At 57.8% G+C, this 22,618-nt stretch overlaps 1 protein-coding gene across 10 annotated transcripts in view; it reads left to right on the plus strand.

The window, feature by feature from the left end:
- Nucleotides 1-19,369, plus strand: part of SBF1 (SET binding factor 1) — a 151,259-nt gene extending 131,890 nt beyond the window's left edge. For 3 of the 10 annotated variants that reach the window (XM_048819321.2, XM_048819472.2, XM_048820086.2), the window contains 19 exons: nucleotides 2,104-2,279; nucleotides 4,574-4,713; nucleotides 5,246-5,453; nucleotides 5,693-5,889; nucleotides 6,038-6,175; nucleotides 7,330-7,422; nucleotides 7,822-7,899; nucleotides 8,699-8,883; nucleotides 9,280-9,456; nucleotides 11,945-12,046; nucleotides 12,160-12,345; nucleotides 12,540-12,666; nucleotides 12,763-12,893; nucleotides 14,208-14,441; nucleotides 15,370-15,480; nucleotides 15,740-15,954; nucleotides 16,189-16,276; nucleotides 16,389-16,520; nucleotides 16,868-19,369. In XM_048819321.2, coding sequence (XP_048675278.1) covers nucleotides 2,104-2,279; nucleotides 4,574-4,713; nucleotides 5,246-5,453; nucleotides 5,693-5,889; nucleotides 6,038-6,175; nucleotides 7,330-7,422; nucleotides 7,822-7,899; nucleotides 8,699-8,883; nucleotides 9,280-9,456; nucleotides 11,945-12,046; nucleotides 12,160-12,345; nucleotides 12,540-12,666; nucleotides 12,763-12,893; nucleotides 14,208-14,441; nucleotides 15,370-15,480; nucleotides 15,740-15,954; nucleotides 16,189-16,276; nucleotides 16,389-16,520; nucleotides 16,868-16,966 — 2,817 coding nt within the window. In that variant the 3' untranslated portion in view covers nucleotides 16,967-19,369. The remainder of the gene's footprint in view (nucleotides 1-2,103; nucleotides 2,280-4,573; nucleotides 4,714-5,245; nucleotides 5,454-5,692; nucleotides 5,890-6,037; nucleotides 6,176-7,329; nucleotides 7,423-7,821; nucleotides 7,900-8,698; nucleotides 8,884-9,279; nucleotides 9,457-11,944; nucleotides 12,047-12,159; nucleotides 12,346-12,539; nucleotides 12,667-12,762; nucleotides 12,894-14,207; nucleotides 14,442-15,369; nucleotides 15,481-15,739; nucleotides 15,955-16,188; nucleotides 16,277-16,388; nucleotides 16,521-16,867) is intronic. The other 7 variants (XM_048819640.2, XM_048820171.2, XM_048819723.2 and 4 more) reach the window with 4 other exon arrangements.
- The last annotated feature ends 3,249 nt before the right edge of the window (nucleotides 19,370-22,618 follow it).

Genomic DNA, 22,618 nt, shown 5'->3' on the forward strand with positions numbered 1-22,618 from the left:
GACACAAAAGCCAGGGGTCACCCAATGAAATAAATAGGCAGCAGGTTTAAAACAAACATAACACAGAGTCAGCCTTTGGAGCTCGTTGCCAGAAGATGTTGTGAGGCCAAAAGTATAAATGGGTTCCAAAAAAGGACTAGATCAGTTCCTGGAGGACAGGTCAGTCAATGGCTGTTAGCCAGGATGGTCAGGGATGCCCCATGCTCTGGATTTCCCTATACCTCTGTCTGCCAGAAACTGGGAATGGGCGACAGGGAATGGATCACTCGATAATTGCCCTGTTCTGTTCATTCCCTCTGAAGTGTCTCACACCAGCCACTGTCAGAAGACTGGATACTGGGCCTGATGGACCATTGGTCTGACCCAGTCTGGCCACTCATATGTCCTTGTAACCAACGCATTATCTAACCAGTCACTTTTTTTTTAACAAAACGAAAAAAATGCCATCACCATGACTTCTGGGGCAGTTGTACTCTAACTACAAAGCATTATGTGCTATAAAATACTAAGCATGCAAGAAAATAAGCAAATGATTTCACGTATTAAAGGAAAAACAGCCTTCTGTGTAACGATTAACTTCTAACATTATGATATCTAGGTGACTAAATGCTATAAAAAGTTCAGTATTAGAGTAGAACGGGTATTAGAACCATGTGTCTTCTCTTTTTAGTTCTTAAAAGACAGTAAAGGAATTGTGCCAAACTGTTTGATTTTGCTGACAAGTTCATGCCGATGGTGCTAGTATCTCAAATGTTTCTGGTGAATTTTGGCAGCCGTATTTGCAAGTTGGAGGGTCTAAACTTCAAAATTCAGCTTGCTAACCTCCATTTTTGAAATCAGGAGGATCAAATTATAGTAGAAAAAGCCAGGCAGGACATGGCAGACAGGCTGTTTCTGCGGCTGCGTGGGTTTTGCGTTTGTACAGGTCTGTAAGTCTCCCTGTGGTGCATTATGGAGGGGAGCGCACGTGTATAAGATTCTCAGACACAGCGTTTTACAGCTTTGAGGGACAGTCAAGCAACAGGGCAGGGATGTGGGTGGACCAGGGTGGTCCTGTTGGTGTTGGGGGGCAGATTGTGGTATCACCCCACACCATTTGCCTTCTCCCAGACTTCCATTCCTGCTGGGTTACATGAGAGCCATTGACCCAAGAGCCATCCTGGGATACTGGGTTGGAAGTGGGGGTGCAGGGAGAAGGTTGGGTTGAGGGAGAAGAGCAGCTGCAGAATGCCCGAGCGTGGGGCCTTGGGGGACGGTAAGCTGACCACCTCACGTTTCCAGTGTTCATGCAGCCCTCCTCTCTGGTGTGTATCTGGAGTCAGGACGGAGTGCCACAGGTGGGTAGCCCTATCATGCCAGCCCTGCTTCAGAGGGTAAGCTGATATTGAGGTGACGTCTGCTCCCTGGCTGCCCCATGGATAAACAGCTCTTTCCCTGGCAGTTGGTATCAGCCCATGATGCAATTCTGAGCCCCTTCTCGGAGTGGAGCGGAGCAGGGAACCCATCTGTGCTGCGATTCCCCCTCCCGTCCAGCCTGAGGGGCTGCTGGAACCCCAGGCAGTGGCCGGTTTCTATGCTTAAGGGAGGAGGCATGTTCCTGTGGACAGAGCGCTAGGCCAGGGTCTGGGAACTCCTGAGCTCCAACTCGGCTTATTTGACCTGTAGAATGGGGTCGCTGTACATCTCCTAGCTCCCAGGGGTGTTGCGTGCTCTCAGTGCTGCAGGAAACGGGCCTGCCTTCATTCTGGGGCTGAACTGTCCACCTGACTACACTGCTGTTTGGGTGTGGAGCCGGGCAGCTGGGGCCATGAGCAGATCTCTCAGCCCGCCCTGGGAGCGGGGATGGCAGCACGGGGACATCGAGTAACCATCCGGTAGGGTCTGTGAAGCCACTGGGGGCGTGGGACAAAAGTAACCATCAGTGCCAGACTGGGTGAGCAGGAAAGCGGTGAGTGCTCTGGCGGGCTGGTCCCAGGCACACTGCTGCAGGCTCTGCTCCACGCTGTGTGCTAAATGTGCTTCCCCTGGGGTCCTGGCCCTGATGTGGGTGGGGGAAGGCCCTCCCCCCAGTGGCAGTCTGAGCCCACTCTGCTTTCCCCACAGTTGCTGCGGATCGCCTTCGACGTGGAGGTGGCTTCAGAGAGCGCCGAGGTCTTCAGGAAGCACCTGCACAAGCTGCGCTATCCCCAGCACGTACGCGGCACCTTCGCCTTCACCGTGGGCCAGTCGCCCAAGCAAGCCATGCAGCCCAAGGCCAAGGAGAAAAACCCCTCACTCAGGTATCGGAGGTTCTGTGCCCCCTCGCTGGGGAGTGGGGACCTAGGCCACCCCACGCTGTGATGGGACTGAGCTGCCAGGGAGCGTGAGACCCAGGGCATTCTTTGGGTCCCTGTTTGAAACCCCCAAGGAGTCTCCTCTGCCCCATCCCAAATCCAGCTGGAAGAGAGCCGCTGAGCAGACTCCCTTCAGAGCCCGACCTCGCTCCTCTTTACCAGCCAGAGGGCTTGCTGTTGAGCAAAGCAACAGCATTCTTGGTAGCTGAGCTTGCCTCTCTCCAGGACTGGGTTCTTGGCTCACTGGCTCCAAAGCTTTTGCAGCCCAGGGACAAGAGGCCAGGATTAGATTGCAGTCACGTGCCTCGACTCCTGGCCTGGGCTCTCCGAGGCAGCACGTCCAGCCCTGAGCAGAAGGGAAGGGGGTGGCGTAGGGACCCCTTCTCAAACCTGTGAACCAGCAGCGTTAACTGTCGGGGGAATCCCCTTGCTGGTCTAATCCCAGCCCTGCAGGAGGGTGGGCAGCGCTGGGGATGATGAGAAGATCCTGTGCATGATGGGGCCCTGTTTTGTACCACCCGCGTTCTGTGACTAGCAAGTGCTGCAGCTGCTGGTGGTCTGGTTGCTGCTGCGTTGGGCTTGGTGCTGTGACGTCTAAGCGTCTCTCCTGTGTGTTTGTGACCCAGCTCCCAGCAGGTGACCGATATGTTCCAGGGCCTGGCAGTGGGTGTCATATCCCTTGGGCACCTTGGCCATTCATCCACGTAAGACACCTTCACACTGGACAGGGGCTTGCAAGGTGGCACTGGCTCAGGCTCTAGCCTTCACTGGTCCCAGTGGTTCTTCCTTTCACCCACTCTGCATGCTAAGGGCTTTGGGTCTTCCCTTGTGGTGTTCCCTTCCCTTCCCTTCCCTCTCCCAGGGCTTCGGACTGGGCTGCAGGTTTAACCCCACCTTTGCCATCATGGTACAGGCTGGGCTGCAAACTTGATGCCTCTCTCCACCATTATGGTACAGGCTGGATTAGGGCCCAACCTCGCTGTGGCCATATGGTCTAGATGGAGGGTTTAGTTCCCCATATGGTCCCAAGGGGACTGTGCCCGCCCCTGTTTGCAGCTGCTGTGGAGGGTGAATCGTGGAAGTGTTTGTCCATCTGCACCATGCCCTGTGCTGGGGGCCAGTCGTGTTCCTTTGTCTCCGAGCCCCGGGGCAGCCTGAGCTGGTGGCCACAGCAGTAGGGTTAGGTGGGTGTAGCACTGACATTATTTGGACCCTCTTCGTGTCTGCAGCTGCATCTTTGGGCACCTGATCTGCACTGCAGCTCAGAGCCCCCAGAGCCTGTCCTGTGCCCTCCTCCCAAAGCCCTGCTAGCCTGCGGGAAGCGTCCGCTCCCTGCGCCCCAGGCCCCGAGGTTGCTGGGCTGCTTCTGGGGAACTGGCAGCCTCTGACAGCTCAGTCTGTAGCCAGCAGCCCCGTCTGCTGTGGAGAGGGCAGCGCTGGTGCTGCCCAGCGCCATCCTGAGGGGAAGGATGGGCCCGGGGCTGCAGGGGGCTAGCCTAGGATGGGGGAGACCCAGGTTCAATTCCCTGCTTCACCCCAGACATCCTATGTGAGCTTGGGCAAGTCTGGCCTCTGCCTCGGCTCCTCACCTGGCCTATAGGGATCAGAGTGGTGCTTGGCCTCACAGGGGGTGCGGAGAGTTAGTCGGTGCTCAGATACGAGGTGGCGGGGCCAGACCAGCACCTGAGATAGCCAGTCCTCCGCCCCCGTTGACGCTCCTGTCAGAGCTGATCCAGGATCTCCATATGGCCCTGAGGCTGGGGGCAGCCGGTGTCATTCAGCTCTGACTGATTCCCTGCCCAGTCTGACTCTGAGGGGTCCAGGCACCTCTGGGTTTCCCCCTTCATCCTGTTGCGGTCGGGGGAGTAGGAGTCCCTAGTAGGAGCCAACTGGTCTCTTGGCACCCATCTCTAGCCCATGGTAACTGCCTAGCCATCCTGTCCTCCTGGGTGGGAGCCGTGTCATGGTGGTCCCCAGTCTGCTGGAGCTAGGGAGGGTAGTTTCCCCTGCCCCTCCATGGCAGGGTTAGTGCAAGTATGTCTGTGGGTGGCACCAAGGGACGCTCCTGCCTCTGCTTTGCTCATGGTCTAACTGAGTGTCAGGGTCTCTCCCTCTCAGGCTGGGCTGGGGGAGGTCTCTGGAGCCCCCCTCTGGGGGCAGGGTCCCTGTGGCCGCACCATGGCATGTCAGGTCTGGGGCTGGTACCACGTTGGCCTCACGCTCCCCTGCTCTCATTCCAGGACGCTTTCCAAGAACCTGGTGAAGAACGCCAAGAAGACCATTGGCCGCCAATACGTGACCCGCAAGAAGTACACACCACCTGCCTGGGAGCATCGCAGCAGCCAGCACTTCCAGGAGGACGATGAGGATGAGATCTCAGGTTGGGAGCTTCCCTGGCAAACAGGCTGCATCCTGTGTGGGCAGCCGGGGGCGGGGGCCTTCTTGGGGCAGTGCCTCGTGGGTGAGCATTGGCGTCTCAGCCTGTCTCCTTAGCTCTGTGAGCACCCAGGAGCTGGGGTCTTCCCTACAGTATGAGGCGGCTTGGCTTGGACACCTGCTGTCACTCGCACAAGCGCAGCCTGGCTCTGTCCCCCTCTGGGGCCAAGCCACAGAGCTGCTGCAGCCTGGGAGCTCAGAACCCAGCTGGGCGGTTAGATCAGCCAGTGGAGGCTCTTGCTCTTCAATCCAGAGGCTCCTGGGTTCAGTCCCCATAGCGCCTGGCCCGTTCCTGAGTGTCCCATGACACTGGCACCCCGGTACGGAGCAGCTGTGCCCTCACCTTCCATCACTGCTGCAGCAAGGCCAGGCCTGGGGTGCATCAGACTGTGCCCTGGCCCCAGTCTCCCTCTCCCCCTGCCGGGGCTGTGGCCTCCAGAGCGACCTGACCCCGCCTCTTCCCTCTGCCTGAGCAGTGTCTGAAGAGATAGACAGGAGCACCCTGACCCCCTCCACTATCATCAAACCTTCAGACAAGATGACCATGAGCCACCTAGTAGAGCGAGCCTGCTGCCGCGACTATCAGAGGATGGGGCTGGGCACACTGAGTAACAGCCTCACCCGCTCCAAAAACGAGCCCTTCCGCATCTCCACGGTGAACCGCATGTACGCCATCTGCCGGAGGTGGGTACCTAACATGGGGGGCATCTGCCAGAGGTGGGTACCTGGGTTCGGGAGCATCTGTAGGAGGCGGGTACCCAGTGTGGGGGGCCATCTGCTGGAGGCGGGTACCTGGCTGGGCAAGGCTGGCGGGTACCTGGCGCATGGACAGCAGGCTGTCCAGGGGGCAGCCCCTTCCTCCCTGCTGCGCGATTCCCCTAGTGTGGCATGACATGGCATATGGCCTGTGCTCTCTCCTACAGTTACCCCGGGCTGCTGATCGTCCCGCAGAGCATCCAGGACAACACCATCCAGAGGATCTCGCGGTGCTACCGTCAGAACCGCTTCCCTGTCGTCTGCTGGAGGAACTCCCGCACCAAGGCCGTGCTGCTGAGATCGGGGGGACTGCATGGCAAGGGCGTTGTGGGCCTCTTCAAGTCGCAGAACACCCCTACTGCAGGTACCTGCCTCTCTGTGACAGGGGGGCGCTGCGTGTGCCTCCGGGGAATGCTTCGTCTCCGGTAGCAACGTGCCGGCAGCACCCCAGCCGATAGGTTCTCCCCCAGCGCGGTGATTGTGTGTTGCTGACACCCTGGCTGTCCTTGCAGGCCCGTCGCAAACAGACTCCACCAGCCTGGAGCAGGAGAAGTACCTGCAGGCAGTGATTAACTCCATGCCGCACTACGCTGACGCCAGCGGGCGCAATACGCTCAGCGGCTTCACCTCTGCGCACATGAGTAGCGCAGGTAAGGAGGCGTGGGTCAGACCTCAGCCATGGGGCCACAGCACAGTGGGGAGAGGAGGGAGCAGGCTGGGCATGCCCACTTCCTGGGCTGGTGCTGTCAACAGGCCTATGGCTTTGGCGTCCTTCCAGCTCAGCCAGGGAGCCGGGCAGGGCTGTGCTGTTGCGGGGGGGTTCTGCCCGCCCCAAAGTGCCCCATTAGTGCACCTCTTTGGGTTCATAGTGGGCTCTGCTCAGCTCCTGCTCCCTCCTTTCCCTGTGGGGCCCAGGCACTACCAGTGTGGGGCAGGTCTCAGAAGGCCCTAAGCCCTGGGGCTCCCTTACAAGTGCTGGCTGACTTGAGTCCTTGCACCAGGGCCACCCTGGGGGCTTTGGGGCGGGTTGGGGATGGCAGGAACAGACTCTGTAAGGAGCGAGATGTCCAAGCACCTCCTGGCCGCACTGTGCCCGACGGGCAGGGCCGAGAGCACCCAGCAGCTGGGGCTTTGAGCGGCATATTCAGGTGAGTCTCATGCCCCCTGTTCCTTGTCCTGCCTCTGCCTCCCTCCTCCTGCTGCTGGGAGAGCAGGGCTGACCCAGCGCCCTGCATCCTGCACCAAGCTCCATCCCCATTCATCGCCTGTCTGCACCATCCCACACCCAGCGCAGCCCAAGCTATGGCCTGGGACCAGGGAGGTGAGGGAGCCATTGGCCAGACTCCTCCACGCCTCCCAGTCTGCCTTGGAATGAGGGTGGGGGGGCTGCAGCCCACTCTGTAGGGCCAGACATAGCTGGGAGCCCCTCCGACCCCGCATCCTGGCGAGCTGCTGCTGAGTGGAGGGGCGGTGGGCAGAAGGTAGCCTGGAGCAGTGTGGGGAGAGGCTCCAGCGAGAGTGGAGGGTGTATCTGCTTTGGGAGAGGGGATGGGGCAGAGCTGGGTGGCGCACCCAGGGAGGGCACGTGCGGTGCATTGTCTGGCAGCAGGTGACCAGAGCCCACTGCTCGAGCTGCCTTGCAGCGTGGGACCCTGCCCCATGCTCCGGCCTCTGGCTCATCCCTGCTGTGGATTCCAGCCCCGGGCGCCGCCTCTTCTGCTTGCGGGGCGCGTTGCTGGGGGCAGGGGAGATGCTGGGGGGACGAACAGCAAGGCCAAAAGCTGGTGTTTTGTTGGTGCTACAGATTCTTCCGACAAGAGGCAGCCCAAGCTGGGATCGCTCATGAAGCAGGTGATGGGAGGGAAGGACGATGGGCCAGGCACTATTAGCCGAGGAGGTGAGGAACGCCGGGCGTAGCTCCCTGCCTCGCAGGGCCCTCGCCCGAGAGGCCGCCAGGCCAAGGCAGCTGGCTGTAGAGTAGATGCTTCACCTTTGCTTCCCCAGGGTTCGCAGAGCATAGGGGGCAGCCCTGCCAGGAGATGGGCCTGTCCTCGCTTCTCGGGGGGTGCCCAGCCTCTGGCACTCGGATCACCTGGGAGCACAGTGGGCCGGGGTCACCTCATTCGTACCATTCATTGTGCTGCTCGCTCCATCTCACCCCTGGGGCACCACTCCTCCCACCCCACCCCACCCCATTCCTCCCAGCTCAGCAGCCTGTCCCCAGTGAGTGCGGCTCGGGGTGACGCGCATGGTCTGCCGCCCGTGGTAAGACTCCTTTCGTCCTGTACTTTCTCAGTGCTAGGTCCCAGAGCTAGGGTGGTCACTCTGTCCACCCCCAAGGGTGCATCGGTGAAGGGCCGCGAAAGTCCCCGAGGTACTGTACTGTCATCCGCCTAACCTGCCGGGCGCTAACCATGGTCATGTGACTGATTGCTCCATGTAACACCACACCCTTCACATGACTAACCACATGTCCCAGTAACACCCTCCCCCAACCCCCCCAATCAAAAGGGTAAGCTAATGAGCTGCTGCACGCTAACGACTCTCTGCAGCCTGATCTGGCTTGTCTGTCTTATCACTTATCACTGAATGGCTTGTCTTACCACAGTTCCTGGTGCCGCAGGTAAGTGCGGCCCCCAGCTGATCCTGGAACAGGCTCTCAGGTTTGCTTTAGGCACCTCACACATCTGCCAGTGCTTGGGTACCGGGAGCGGGAGTTATCTGGTCAAGGGACGGGGGGTGCAGTGCACAGGGACAAGGGGAGAATCCCCTGGAGCAGCCACCAAGGGCCCCGCAGTGCCACGGGCAGATTGGTGCCGCTCGCTGAGCCAGTGGGGGCTGGGCAAGGCAGGGCGTCCGTTCAGAGAGGGTAATCTCAGCAGTGCCTGTGGGAAGGACAAAGGCTCCAGAGCTCTGACCCTGGCGGGCCCCAGCTGCCCAAATCCACATGCTGGCAAGTCGGGGGAGTGAGAAGCAAATCTGATCCCCCGAGTGCACATGGAATCTGGGCTGGGGGCCGGAGCAGCTCAGCGGGGGTGCCTCAAGGAGGAGAGCTGCTTGCCCCCTGAGCTGGATGTCTGGGAGAAGGCAGAAGGTGACAGGGCAGGCTGGAGGCCACGAGGCCTGGGAGCCAGCTGAGTGGGCCATGGCAATGACCTTGCCCTCTCTTGCAGGCAAGTGGGGCAGCATCCGGGCCAGTGGGCGCATGAGCAACTACGTTTTGAACATGGAAATTGGGTCCCGCCTGGCTGGGAAGGACCTGGTGAGCGCTCAGCACAATGGGGCCCCCTCTGAGGCCAGCTTCCTGCGCCAGCACCGGGCCTCCCTCTACATCATTGGGGACAAGTCGCAGCTGAAGGTAACGGCCCAGTGACCAGGAAGCATGTGGGGCAGGGAACTGTCTGAGCTGTCAGCAGCGGAAGGTGCTCAATGCGTGGAGCTGCTGGGGACTGTCGGGGAGGAGTGGTAGCTTCATGGGGGGCGTCCCCCCTGCAGCCAGGACCGGTGTAGGGAAAGGAGGCCCACTCCAGCGACAAACCCCCTCTGGGCTCGCAGCCCGGCAGCCAGGCTCCCCCTGGACAGCGCCCCAGAGCGATCTGTGCAGCTACAGCTGTTCCTAGGCAAAGCCCAGGCGTGGCGTGGGGAACCCGCTGCAAAACAGGGGCTCCGTGAAGGGAAGGGTGGGCAAACGGGAGTGGGCCTAGTGCTGCCCAGTGTGCGTTCACCTGGGCTGCCACTTTCACCCTCTGCCCAGGGAGCGAAGCCAGACCCGTTGCAGCACTGGGAGGTAGTGCCCATCGAAGTGTTTGACGTGCGGCAGGTGAAGGCCAGCTTCAAGAAGCTGATAAAGGCCTGCGTGCCCGGCAGCCCCTCAACAGACCCCAGCCTCACGTACCTGCGGACCCTGGAGGAGTCCGAATGGCTGTCCCAGGTCAGTGTGCTGGGTCTTGGGCTGGGCAGTGTAGGACAAGGGCTGTCGCGCAGACCCAGGGCCAGATCTGTCTCCACACCTGGGATCCTACAGTATGAGGGGAGCTGGTGCTTGAGGGCAGTTGCTAGTGTGTGTCACAGGAACCCCAAGGTGAGGGTTAGTTGCTGGGTCACTGGGGCAGGATCCAAGCATCATGCCAGGTTTGAGTCAGTCATAGGGTTTACGGCCAGAAGGGACCAAACCATCTCATCTGACCTCCAGTCTATCCAGGACACCAGCACCTGCAGGGTGAGCCCGCCAGCCAAAATTCTACCGAGGTATTTTAGTAGACTAGCCTATGGTATGCCACGGGCAGAGAGACTAGGAGGGACTGAAGCCCACCCCTGCCTGAGGCCCCCACAACGGTGGGAAATTATTGGAGATACCCTCTGATGATCCTGGCAAGTGATCCACACCCTAGGCTGCAGGGGAAGGAGGAAACCCCCAAGGTCTCTGCCAGTCTGACATGGGGGAACATTCCTTCCCAGCCCCACAGACGGCGATCAGTTAGATCCTGAGCAGGATTGTACATTGTGTCCAACATACAGCCAGCCATGTGCCAGAGGGAGAGTGCTTGGCGCCATCTCAGAGCTGTCAGTGGGAACTGTCATGGAACGTAGTGGTTCCAGTGCGGCCCGGCAGCCGATTCTTTTCCACGTTTCCCCAGTGATCTGGTGAAACTGGTGGGTGACAGAGCGGTAGAGTGCTGTGTCACAATGAGAAGGGCGATCGGGATCGCTTGGTAAGCTGGGCCCATTCAAAATGTGTTTAAATACAGCTAATGGCAGAGTTACACACCTAGGACAAGGAATGTGGGCCTCACGTGCAGAGTGGGGCTTGGCTTCTGGAAAGGAGCTAGGGGTCATAGTGGACAAGGAACTCAGTGTGAATTCCCAGTGTGATGCTGGGAGCAGAGACTCCGAGCAGGGAGGTGATTTTACCTCTGTACATGGCCCTGGTGAGACCATTCCTAGGATACTAGGTCCAGTTCTGGGGTCCACATTTTTAAAAGGTTGCTGGAAAATTGCAGAGGGTGCAGAGAAGAGCCACAAAAATGATTGCAGGGCTGGAGAAAATGCCTGACAGTGAGAGACTTATGGAGCTCAATCTGTTCAGCTTGTCAAAAAAGAACAAGAAGTGAAATGATTGTGCTGATTAGACCCTTCTTGGGGAGAAGATGCCAAGCTCTAACGGGGTCTTTGATATAGTGGGAAAGACAGAACAAGAAGCGGTGGGAGCCAGACAGCCTCCAAGTAGAAATAGGGCACTATTTTGAACAGTGAGTGGGGGGGATTAACCCCTGGAACAAGCTACTGCGGGAAGTGCTGGGTTCTCGTTCCGTTGGTGTCCTCAGATCCAGACTGGATGTCTCTGGAAGGAGCTTCCCCAAAACACAGGCTCTTGGAGTCAGTACACACGTAGCTGGGAGAGATTTAACACCCTGGGCTATACGGGAGCTCAGAGTAGATGATCCAATTGTCCTTTCTAGTCAGTGCATGCACCCCCGTGCTGGTGAGTATGGGGTTCCTGCCAACTCCAGTCTGGCTAGGTACACGCCCTCCAGTCCAGGAAGGGACCTGCTGGTGGGAGCTCTCCCAAGAGCAAAGCTGCTGGGACTGGCTGGCTCCAGAGGCCTCTGTCACAGATCTGGCCAAGCTCCCACAGCTAGATGCTCTCTGGGCCTCTGTGCAGGGATCCAGATGCTGACTGCCATGTGCCCTGTGCATGCTGGGGCTGGACAGAGGCTAGGCACTGTCTCTGCTCTGGGCCTCTAGGCACACACATGGCCTCAGATCTTGTGTCTGACTCTCCTCTTGGCAGTAGGGACCGCACGGCCCAATCGCCTGGGCCCTGAGACAAGTGCTGTCTGCCCGAGGCCAGCCCAGGTTCTTGGTGAGTCTGGTATTGGCGTTTGGGCAGGGACCCATGTGTCTGAGTGGAGCCATTCCCTCTCCCCCTGTTCTCTGGATGTCCGGCTCCAGTCAGCGCCTGCACATCTACCTGGGGGAGAGGGGTTCTACATAGGCTCCTAAACAGCCTGAATCTGGGCCCTTGATGGCCCGCACGCTGCTCCTCATTAGGTTGGACAGGGGAGTGTTGCTGAGGGCTGCTCTCTTTGAGTGGAGGGGTGTGGCGTGAGAGTTTCATTCACACACAGCTCTCTGGGTTTGGGGTCATTCTGTTCCCTTTGCAGCCCCATTCCTGCCCTGCAGTCTCCTCAGGTCCAGGGGACTGGTCAGTCTGAGCCTGGAGGACACTTCATTGTTGTGTGCGACAGTAGGGTCTGGACTCTGGTCATGTACCACCTCCCCATATGTACTTCAGAGGCTCTGGCCTGCCAAGCTCACCAGCCTTCTGGGAAAGGCTGTTCCCCTGTTGTCCCCTGCTCAGGGCCAGCCCTGAATTCCCCCTGCCGATGTCTAGTTAACCTCTTGTGCTGTGTCTGCAGATCCACAAGATCCTGCAGGTCTCCGTGCTGGCGGTGGAGCTGCTGGATACAGGCTCCTCTGTGCTGGTCAGTTTGGAGGATGGCTGGGATATCACCACGCAGGTAGGAGTCAGAGCCCTGCAGCAACCGGCTGGCATGGTCTGGCCTCTCTCCCAGCTGTTGGCTTGAGGTCCCAGCCCCTGTGGGGCATGACTCTGGCCTCCTCCCTCCTGCAGGTGGTGTCCCTGGTGCAGCTGCTGTCAGACCCCTACTACCGGACAATGGAGGGCTTCCGGCTCCTCGTTGAGAAGGAGTGGCTGTCCTTTGGACACCGCTTCAGCCACCGCGGAGCCCAGACCCTCGCCGGTCAGAGCAGCGGCTTCGCTCCTGTCTTCCTGCAGTTCCTGGACTGTGTCCATCAGGTGAGCTCTGAGCAGCTGGGGTGTCGGATCTCAGCGCAGGGTTAACCTGTGTCCTGGGCCTCTGGCCAGTGGAACCCAGGTATAGAGCCAGCCCATGCCTTGCATGGAGCTGCAGATCCTGTGGGGGCTGCCCCACCAATGCTCTGCTAGGTGGAGGCTGGTGTCCATTTGGCAATACGCTCGTCTCTCTGCAGATCCACCTCCAGTTCCCCATGGAGTTTGAGTTCACCCAGTACTACCTGAAGTTCCTCAGCTACCACTACGTCTCCAATCGCTTCCGCACCTTCCTGCTGGACTCGGACTACGAGCGGATCGAGCTGGGTAAGGGATCTGGGCCCCGGGCCCCATCACCAATGGGCAGTTCTGTCAGCTCAGCGGTCTCTCTCTCTCTTTCTCTCTCTCTCTCCATCCCCGTAGGCCTCCTGTATGAGGAGAAGGGCGAGCGGAAGAGCCAGCAGGTCTACAAGTCCATCTGGGATTACATCGACCGGCTGAACAAGAAAACCCCTGTCTTCTTCAACTACATGTACGCCCCCGAGGATGGTGAGGTGAGCCTGCTTGGCTGGCCGGAGACGCCAGGGCCAGACATAACCTTTGCCTCCCACAGCCCAGTGCACAATCCAAGGAGACCTCCCTCCACCCCACTGCTTGGAGGGAACGAGGCAACCCAGCTCTGGGAGTGACACAGAACAGGGGCCCAAACCTCGCCTTTCCCAGGGGGGTCCCAGTCAGCCTGAAATGGAGGAGATAGCAGTGCCCTTCCTCTTGAGTACAGAGACCAGGGATCCCAATATCCAGTGCAGCCTGATCCCCATTGAAGGACCCTGGTTTTCTCAGGCCGCGCCTCCATGTGGCTGTGGGGTATATTGCTAATCTCCAGGGGCATCCCGAGTGAAAAGCAAACCCTCCTGGGGCCATGTGGGGAAGGGACTTGGGAAGCAGCAAAGTCAGCGGGTTTAACCAGCTGGGGTTGCAGGATTGCCCTGCTACGGGGCTGGGGACAGCTATATGACCACCCCTGAGCACTAGGAATGGAGTCAGCCCTCTGAAATCGGGAGACGTTGTAATCTATGAACCAAAATGAAATGTTTTCGTTTGCTCCGGCTGGTGGAAGCCTGGCCGGCCAGCCTGGTGCCTTGGTTTCCCTCCAGAGTTGGGACACAATCGACATGTTCCAGTGGAATGACTGGACGCAGTCTAACCAGCGTTTTCTGAGGGAAGGGCTCCACTTCTCATCTCTCCGCCTCTGTCAAGGACCCAATTCTTACACCGGTGTGACTGCCAGAAAGCACTTGTGCTTGCTCACTGGCCCTGCCCTCCATGCACAGCTGCAAAGTGACCCCATTGTTCTCACTGTAGGGCCTGGTTTTAACTTGGTGGGACATGCAGGAAGTCAGTCACCTGGCCAGCTGGTGCCTAAGGGTGCTCACTGGGTGCCCCTTACCCAAGGGCACTGTAACAGGCTGCCGTTACAGCTGTGTTCTGGGCACTGAGTACCAGCTGGGCAAAGTACAGAGAGGCCCAGGACGGCCAGCCAGCCTGGGAGCCTGCTCTGCTGTTTCTGCCTCTGGCCCGTGCACCGCAATGTGATCTTGAGCCAGGGGTGGGGGGCATGCTGCAGCATGGGGAGCAGGTGCCTAACATGCTGGCCTGGAGCCAGAGTCTGTCCAGGGTTCGGCAGAACCGTATGGGGATGACTTGCTTCCCAAAGATGCCGGCCCTTTGGGACCCCCTCCTGCTGCTGGATCCCCGGCCGGGCAGCACAGTTCACCACCTTTCTGGCCATTGTGGCCTCGGGGCTGTTTCCTGTAGCGCCGGGGGCTGCCAGGCCCTGCCTGAGCACTTCCCGGCCTGTTTCGTAGGTGCTGAGGCCCTACAGTAACATCTCCAACCTGAAGGTGTGGGACTACTACAGCCAGGAGGTCCTGTCCGAGGGCCCCTCCTACGACTGGGAGCTGGCGCAGGGGCAGCCAGAGCAAGTGGAGGAGGTAGATCGGCAGGACTCCAGTGCCCCGCAGACCAAGCGCAAAATCATCTGGCCGTGTTACGACAACCGCAGCCGAGTGGAGCCCGATGCCATCTCCAAGCTGCTGGAGGTGTGTGTGGCGTGGGGGAGGGGCCCTCCCCAAATGAGAACATAGAACACCCAGACTGGGTCCGTCTAGCCGTGTCCTGTTTTCCGACAACAGATGGTGCCGGGTGTCCCAGAGGGAATGAACAGAACAGGGCAATTTATCGAGTGATCCATCCCCTGTCGCCCATTCCCAGCTTCTGGCAGTCAGAGGCTTAGGGAAACCCAGAGCATGGGGTTGCATCCCTGACTATCTTGGCTAATAGTAACCTGTCCTCCAGGAACATTGATCTAAATTTTTTTGAACCCTGTTATACTTCTGGCCCTCACAACATGCCCTGGCAACAAGTTCCACAGGCTGACTGTGTGTTGTGTGAAGAAATATTTCCTTGTGTTTGTTTTAAACCTGCTGCCTGTTAAAGTCATGGGTGACCCCTGGTTTGTGTGTTACATGTAGGGGTAAATAACACTTCCTGGTTCACTTTCTCCACATCATTCATGGATTTTATAGGCCTCTATTGTATCCCCCCTTGTCATCCTTTTTCTAAGTTGAACAGACCCCGTCTTGTTCCTCTCTCCTCACGTGGAAGCCGTTCCAGCCCCTGAACCATTTTTGTTGCTGTCCCTGCACCTTTTCCAATTCTAATAAATCTTTTCTGAGCTGGGGCAAGCAGATCCGCACACAGTGTTCACGGGGTGGGTGTGCCAGGCAGACACCCACACCACCAGGCTGGATCAACCACTGCTCCCAGCAGGCCCCTTGCAGAGCCCCCCGGCACTCCCATCTGCACTGAGACTGCCCATGCCGTCTCCTCCCCACTCCAGTCTCTGATCACTCCTGGCAGGGATCGTCTGTGCGCAGCATGTGTGGTCACAGCTCCTGAATTCCTGGGGCAGGGCGGGGGTGTGGGGTCTTTCCCCCTCTGCAGAATAACCTCTGACTCCTCCCGCAGGAGCTGCACAACCTGGAGGCGGAGCTGGGCCAGGTGCCGGAGTGCTGGAAGGACGCGTGGGACAAGGTCAAAGCCTCCCAGCGCACGGAGACCCGGCAGGAGGTCAGCAGGGTAGGTCTCTGAGCTGTCCGTGTGACAGGGTCCTGAGAGCCAGGTGCTGGGCCGGCAGCCGTGGTGCCTGAGTTGCCCAAATCCCCGCTTGCTCCGGCACTTGGCCTAGGGCTCCTGGCTCTGCCCCCAGCTGCCTGCGTGGCCGAGGAGGGGCTGACAGTGCCCTGTGCCCAGGCTCAGTGGATCTCGTGATGACGAGACAGCGCCAGTGGGGGTGGGAGGGTCCCGTGCCCTCATTTCCCTGCTCTGTGCTCTGCAGATGGCATCCAGTTCCCTGCTGATGTCCTCCAGCCTTGTGCCCCACCGGCGCTCGCTGGGGGTCTACCTGCAGGAGAGCGGCGTGGGCTCCACCCTCAACCTCAGCCTGGACAGCGACACCAGCAGCCCCTCCGCCCCGTCCAGTGGGAAGCAGGGGGGCCGCAAGAGCACCAGCAACCTCTACAGCCAGTTCCAGATGTCAGAGAGCGAGAACAGGTGAAGGGAGCTCTGGCTGCCTGGGGGGAGACGGCCAGGCCAGGCCTGGCCCCGTGGTCAGCAGTGAGCCCTATTGCTTGGGGTGGGGTGTGGGTCCCATGGGACCAGCCCTCTGCAGCTCAGCTGATTCAATCTCTGGCTGCTGGGAGCCGAACCCGCTGGTCCATCCCCACTGGGCTCTCGCCCGCCGGTGTCCAGCAGCGAGGCGCTAACCCGCTGTCTGGCTGCCCGCAGGTCCTACGAGGGGACGCTCTACAAGAAAGGAGCCTTCATGAAGCCCTGGAAGCCCCGCTGGTTCGTGCTGGATAAAACCAAACATCAGGTACTGGAGGGGCTGAGAAATGGGCCGCGCTGCCGGACGAGGGGAATAGCTCGGGACTCCGGGGCACCGGCTGCAGCGGGCACTGGCTGACGCACGGCACCTTTCCTTGCAGCTGCGGTACTATGACAACCGGAATGACACGGAGTGCAAGGGGGTCATTGACCTGGCAGAAGTGGAGTCTATCACCCCTGGCACCCCCACCATGGGGGCCCCCAAGACAGTGGAGGAGAAGGCCTTCTTCGACGTGAGTCCCCAGCCCAGAGAAGCTGGATCTCGGTGCCGGGGGCGGGATGGGGGGGTGATGCTGGCTGGGGCCGGGCCGGGGCCAATCAGCTGGGCACCAGTTCTGCGTTGGACAGCGAGGCCTGGACTCTTGGGCTCCTGAGTTGCGCTGCCCGCAGGAGTACAGACTGTGCCAGGCACTTGCCAACTCCGGCTGGAGCCAAGTTGGGTATCCAGGAAGGTGCCAGCCCCCAGCCAGTCCTGCCTGCCCATCTCCCCAGGTGGGGACCCGGGGCCCCAGCAGCCTGGGCTGCCTCTCCCGCCCCCTGGCAGACGCCGGGCCTCAGCTCTCGTCTTTTCTCCCTGTAGCTGAAGACGACGAAGAGAGTTTACAATTTCTGTGCCCAGGACGTGCAGCTGGCCCAGCAGTGGATCGACCGCATCCAGAGCTGCTTGTCGGACGCGTGAGCCTGGCTCAGCAGCAGCCCCCGTTCCAGGCACCGAGCCCCCGGGCCCTGGCGCGTGAAGCAGAGGCAATGCCCAGGGTTAGCACCTGAGCTGGCCCAGGTCTGACTGACTGAGGAGGAGGTGGCCGGAGGCCTGACTCTCCCCCACTGCCAGGGGCACATCATACCGCAAAGCCCCAGGCCCCCTGCGTGCTCAAGGACAGAAGCAGGGGTCAGGGCAGGATCAGTCTGTTACACTATGGTAGGAACTGTCCAGTGCAGGAACTAATTGCATTGAAGTGTCAGGCTGGGGCAGTGGGGAGCCATTCTCACAACCCCCACTAAGCCTGTCTGAGCCACATAATTACCGGCTCTCACCCCTGGCAGGACACGGGCCTCGGGTCCCCGGCTGGGCAGCACAGCTCCCACCCCTGGCAGGACACGGGCCTCGGGTCCCCGGCTGGGCAGCACAGCTCCCACCCCTGGCAGGACACGGGCCTCGGGTCCCCGGCTGGGCAGCACAGCTCCCACCCCTGGCAGGACACGGCGTTTGTCTGAGCAGTGCTCTGGTTCTCTTGTGAATGCTGCCGTGGGGTTTTACTGGCCTGTTGCTGGGAGAGGCTCCGGGAGGTGCTGTGCATTGAACCCGCCACCCCCACCCTGTGCCATTGGGGAGCAGCTGGAGCTTTCCCCAGTTACCCCTCTGCACGCCCAAGAGCTGCCCGTGAACTTGCACATCCAGTCTGTAAATCCACGTGACCCAGACTGTGCTCTGCTGACCTGCCGCCAGCCCCTTGGGGCGCTTGGCCCAGCCCTTGTGAGCTCAGGGTTAGCCTGTCCAGCCAGACCAGAAGAGAGCTCCATGGATAGGAGGCTGAGAGCGCTGGGACCATCCTGCCCACCCCAAGTCCAGCAACTGGGCCAGATCCCGCCCTGGGGACAGGCACGATCTCTGCTGGCAGTGTCTGGGCACCAGTGAGGGCTGGCTGCCTGCCTATCCCAGCGTGGGGAGAAGAGGGACCTCCTCCCTGTCCTGCTCTGGTGGGATGGGTGGTCTCTCATTAGCAGTATTGTAGCTTTAGAGTCAGCCCCTCTTCTGGTCTGCCCCTAGCAGGGGAGGGGGGAGACTGAGGCCTGGGACCTTCTTGACCCAGCCATGTCCCGCCTGCTGTCATGGGACTTGGCTCTGGCACAGCCCTGGAGCCCCCCTCCCTCTCCTTGCAGTGACTGTGGGGAGAGGACGCTGTGTGGCTGGGTTCTGGCGGGCCCCTTGCTCCCAGAGAGGCTCCCTGGGGCGAGTGGTAGAACAGGATAATGAGGCCAGTCCCAGGGACTGTCCACAGGAGCAGTGTGGCATGAGCCCCTCACCTACCAGCCTTGCTTTGGGCTCGCCAGCCACGTGGCCCAAGCTTGGAGATCACAGCATAGAGCTGCTGCCTTTTCTCTGTCAGCTCTCGGGGCTCTCCCCTGCTTTGCAGCCCCAGCCCCTGCAGCTTGTGCTTGGATCGCTGCAGCCCCAGCCCCAGCCCCGTGGCATGCAGCGGCAAATCTCCATGCAGCCACTGTACGCCAGCTGCAGAGCGAGGCCTCCACTCTGAGCTGGGATGTGCCCCAGCCTCCATGGGGGCTGACCTCAGCTCCTTGAGATCCCCAGAGTGCAATGGAGCCATCGTGCTGGGGTGGTCAGGGCTCAGCTCCTGACCCCACCTGAGCTGAGTACCAGGGACAACCTTGTACTTCAGTCCCTGCTCTCTAGCACCTCCACTGAGCCCAGCCCTGCTGCCCTCCCCAGCCCGCTTCCTGCTGTAACTTATTGTCAGTGCAAAGGTGGAATCATGAGACTGAGGCGATGGCATCTCTGGTACAGAAACAAATCCTTTATCCTCCCCGTTTGCACCGTGGCAAGCTTAGCCCCCAGCAGCTCACATGCTAGAGCCGTGTGCTTGTCCCAAAACCCAGCGGGCACCTGTGTGTGGTCCCCTGGGGCTAAGGAGCTGCCTGTTCACAGGAGCCCGTACCTGGCCTCGGTAGCACCCCCCATCGGTTAGAGTTCACCACCTTCCTGCCATTGCTCCTTGGGCCTGGGACCTGCCCTTTCCCTCCCCCCTCCTGCTGCTCAAAACCAGGGTGGCTGACCGTTCTACCTGTCTTGTTTTTAAAGGAGTACCATGTTTTATTTCAGTGCAGAGCTCTTTGTACAGTCTTAACCCCAGGGTCCCCTCTTCCTTTCCCTGTATGATAATGGCAGTGGCAGGGAGCTGGTGCAACAGGGAGGTTTTTGTAACTTCCCGGAGCAGTTGTAGATTATTGAAGTTTCTGTACATTGTGTCAACCATACAGAGTCCTTGTATTGTATTGTGCCTAGAGGGAAAATGTTGTTATATAAAGAGAGAACTAACTGAATTTAATAAAAAATTAATATGCATATTTGCTTGGGCTGCATGGCACACGGGCCTTCCCAGAGCTGGGTTCAGTTCCAGAAGCGATTCCCTCACATGGCCCCCCCATTGTTCACACATGACTCCCAGGCTGGTGGGGAGAGTCCAGCTCAAGGTACACCCGCAGTGGTTGGGGCTAGAGAGGGAGCAGAGCGCTCGCTGCTTGTCTTGTTGTGCAGGTTTGTATTCGTCATTTCACAGTCCCTCTGTCTCTGCTGTGTTGGCAGTAACCAGAGCATCGCCCTGCTCCTCTCCTGTGCTCTCCCTCATGACATTGCTTTTGTATGTGCTCCACTCCTGAGTCACAAGCCCCAGAACTGTGGGTAGGAACAGACCTGATATGGGGGTTCATGTGTCCACCAGGAATCCAATACAGAACAGTGGGTGTAAAAGGTGCATCCCCGGCTCCCCTTAAATAACTCATTTGGCCTCAGCTGCCAGCAAACATCTCCCACCCAGGATTTGTGTGCATCTTGCTGAGCCAAGAGAGGTTTCTTGGTCTTGCCATATTCTCTGTTTGGACACTGGATGCACCAGTAAAGAGGCTCTATAGCGTGTACTTCCCCCTCAATAGGCGGAGGCGTCAGCACCCAAAAGCTGCAATCTTTGCGGCTGGCCATGGCATCTAAATATCACCTGGATCAATCGGTGTCATGGATCAGTCCCATGAGGCCTGGTCTTGTTCTCCATCCCTACAAGGAAGAAGCAGAGGGAAGCATTTTGAGATATTTGACCCCCTGAGAGATGTTCTAACTCCAAGAGGTCAGATGCTGGACCGTAGCATCGCCACAGAGCTGCATCTGTTACCGTGGCAGCTTAGTCCTGCAGAGTCAGCTGAGGATGCCCAAGCACTTATCACCCAGTTAGTCATGTTCATGGTATTTCAATGCAGAATGACTCAGGACTGCTCAGTTTCTGCTATCCAGGTCTCTGAACCCTGTGTGCTTAGAGCAAAGCTTGGACTACTCTATTGAGGTTTTCCTCCAGGTCCAGCTTTTCTACTCCTGCTGTTCGCTCCAGGGTGGAGCCATTCTTCTTTGGATTAGCTTTGTAGCTGCCTGAATATTTCTGCTACAAGTCTCTTGGCTCAGCTGCACTTCCTTTTTTCCCCCTCAAGAGACCTGTTAGCAGAAGTGTTTGTCTCTTGGGCTTTGTATCCCTATGGCTTGTGGATTACACACTCAATATGGTATCACGATCCTTCCTTTAAGACTATGGGAGGATGGTCTTCTGAGTCCAAGAGGGATAATGGTGGATTCTTGTGTTTCAGGGCAATTAATTGGATTTTATTCCTGGTGTTTCCTCATCCTGAAGATACTGCTTCGGTCTATGCACAAGCTGAATATAATATAACATTGCTCTTAGGAAACACAATTGTTCCAGGTTGGAGCTCTCAATCTCAGATGCCTACTTTTGCATCTTTAAGGTTACAGGAATATTCAGGATGGAAAGTGACCACTTCTAGTACAAGGTGCTCCCATGTTTGCTGTCTAGATTTCCAAGGAGATATTCACCCAGTTGGTGAATATCTTTCTTAGACAACTAAGGGCTCATTAATTTGGAAATCCAAAAGAACTAATGCTCTACCTCAATGGGCTGGAGGTTTGAGCTCTGTCACCGATTTCCTTCCATTCAGCAGCACGCACTCTCTCCAGAATCAGCATGCCACAGCCATGGTTTATTTAAACTATCTGGAAGCATTTAATTCCCCCCGTATTGGATTCAGTAAGCAGGAGTAGAGCACTGGGTGGCAGGCAAATCTCACGCCTTGGTGCCTGTGTTACTTTCCCAGGGTGAGGAAACTGAAAAAGGAAAAGGGCAACCAATGATCTACTTGGTTTGGCCCAAGTCCAGCTGTGTGAGGTTTTGCTTCAAGGCAGTAAAAAGAACCACATGCAAAATGGGATGCTTGCTTCTGTAGGCAGGGAAAGGCCCCTTCCTACATCTCCACCTCCCTGCAAAGTTGGGAAGTGAAATCAGAGCGATGCCAGAGAGCATGGTGGATGTGGGAGGACTCTGCTGGTCCCTCTAATTCTAGAGCGTAAATCTCTTCGGTGAGAGGCTTGGTTGCTGAGTGCCCAGCAGAGAGAGCTGAATTTTATTTTTAAGTCTGGTCTGGGGGCCAAGCTATTAATTTAGGACTTTACTTCCCCAGAGAACGCCCACTGCTGACAACGTGAGGTGCACAAAGAAAGAGCAAGGAGGAGAACATGGCTTGTATGTGATTTATAGATTCCAGGAGAGACCATTGTGATCATCCAGACCTGCCCCATAATGACTCCTAGAGCAGAACTTTTAGAAGAACATCTAACCTTGATTTTTAGAATTGCCAGGGATGAAGAATCCACCAGGACTCATGGTACATTATTCTAATGTTTGTTTAACCTCACTGTTACAAATTAACACTTTATTTCCAGTCTGAATTTGTCTAGCTTCAGCTTCCAGCATTTAGATAGGGTTAGATCTTTCTCTGCTAGAAGGAAGAGCCCATTATCATGTCTGTACTTACAGATTAATCAAATCAACCTTCTCTCTAAACTAAATCGATTGAGCTCTTAAGTTGATTTGCTCAGGCCCTTGGCTCACTTGTAAGACTACTGGTTCTGCCCTGTCTCTCTGCTAAACTATTAAAAATCATTAGCACAAAAATACCTTGGAACAGAATGTGAAGGATAGAAAGTTTAAAGCCAGGTTTGGATGTATCACCGGCTTGGCATTTTGGAGGAGATCAAAGTTTCATGATCAACCCTCCCCCACTAAAGTTATACTTTGCAGAGACAATGTTTCATACTCTTATGTTGCTGGGTTGTAAATTAACTGATCAGGAAAGAAGCCTAGATATTGTCACGTTCACTTAACCCCTGCTTAATCTGCTAAATATGCACAAGGGATAGGAGAGGAAAAACCAGTTACCTACCTCTTATAACTGTTGTTCTTCAAAATGTGTTACTCGTGTCCATTCCAGGTAGGGGGGGGTGTGCGCAGCTGCCAGAAGGTTTTTTTTCCCCTAGCAGTACAAGTCAGGTTGGTCCAGGCACCCCCTGGAGTCATGTCTTCATGGCACCATATCTAGGCCCCTGCCAACCCACTGCTGGTTTTGTTCTGACAGAGGGGAGGCGGTTAGCTCTTGGAAGGGACATGAGCAACACATCTCAAAGAACAAGTTAGGAGAGGTACACAATTGTTTTTCTTCTTTGAGTGCTTGCTCATGTCGATTCCAATTAGGTGACTCCCAA

Source organism: Caretta caretta, chromosome 1 (assembly GCF_965140235.1).
Source record: "Caretta caretta isolate rCarCar2 chromosome 1, rCarCar1.hap1, whole genome shotgun sequence".
Taxonomy (NCBI): domain Eukaryota; kingdom Metazoa; phylum Chordata; order Testudines; family Cheloniidae; genus Caretta; species Caretta caretta.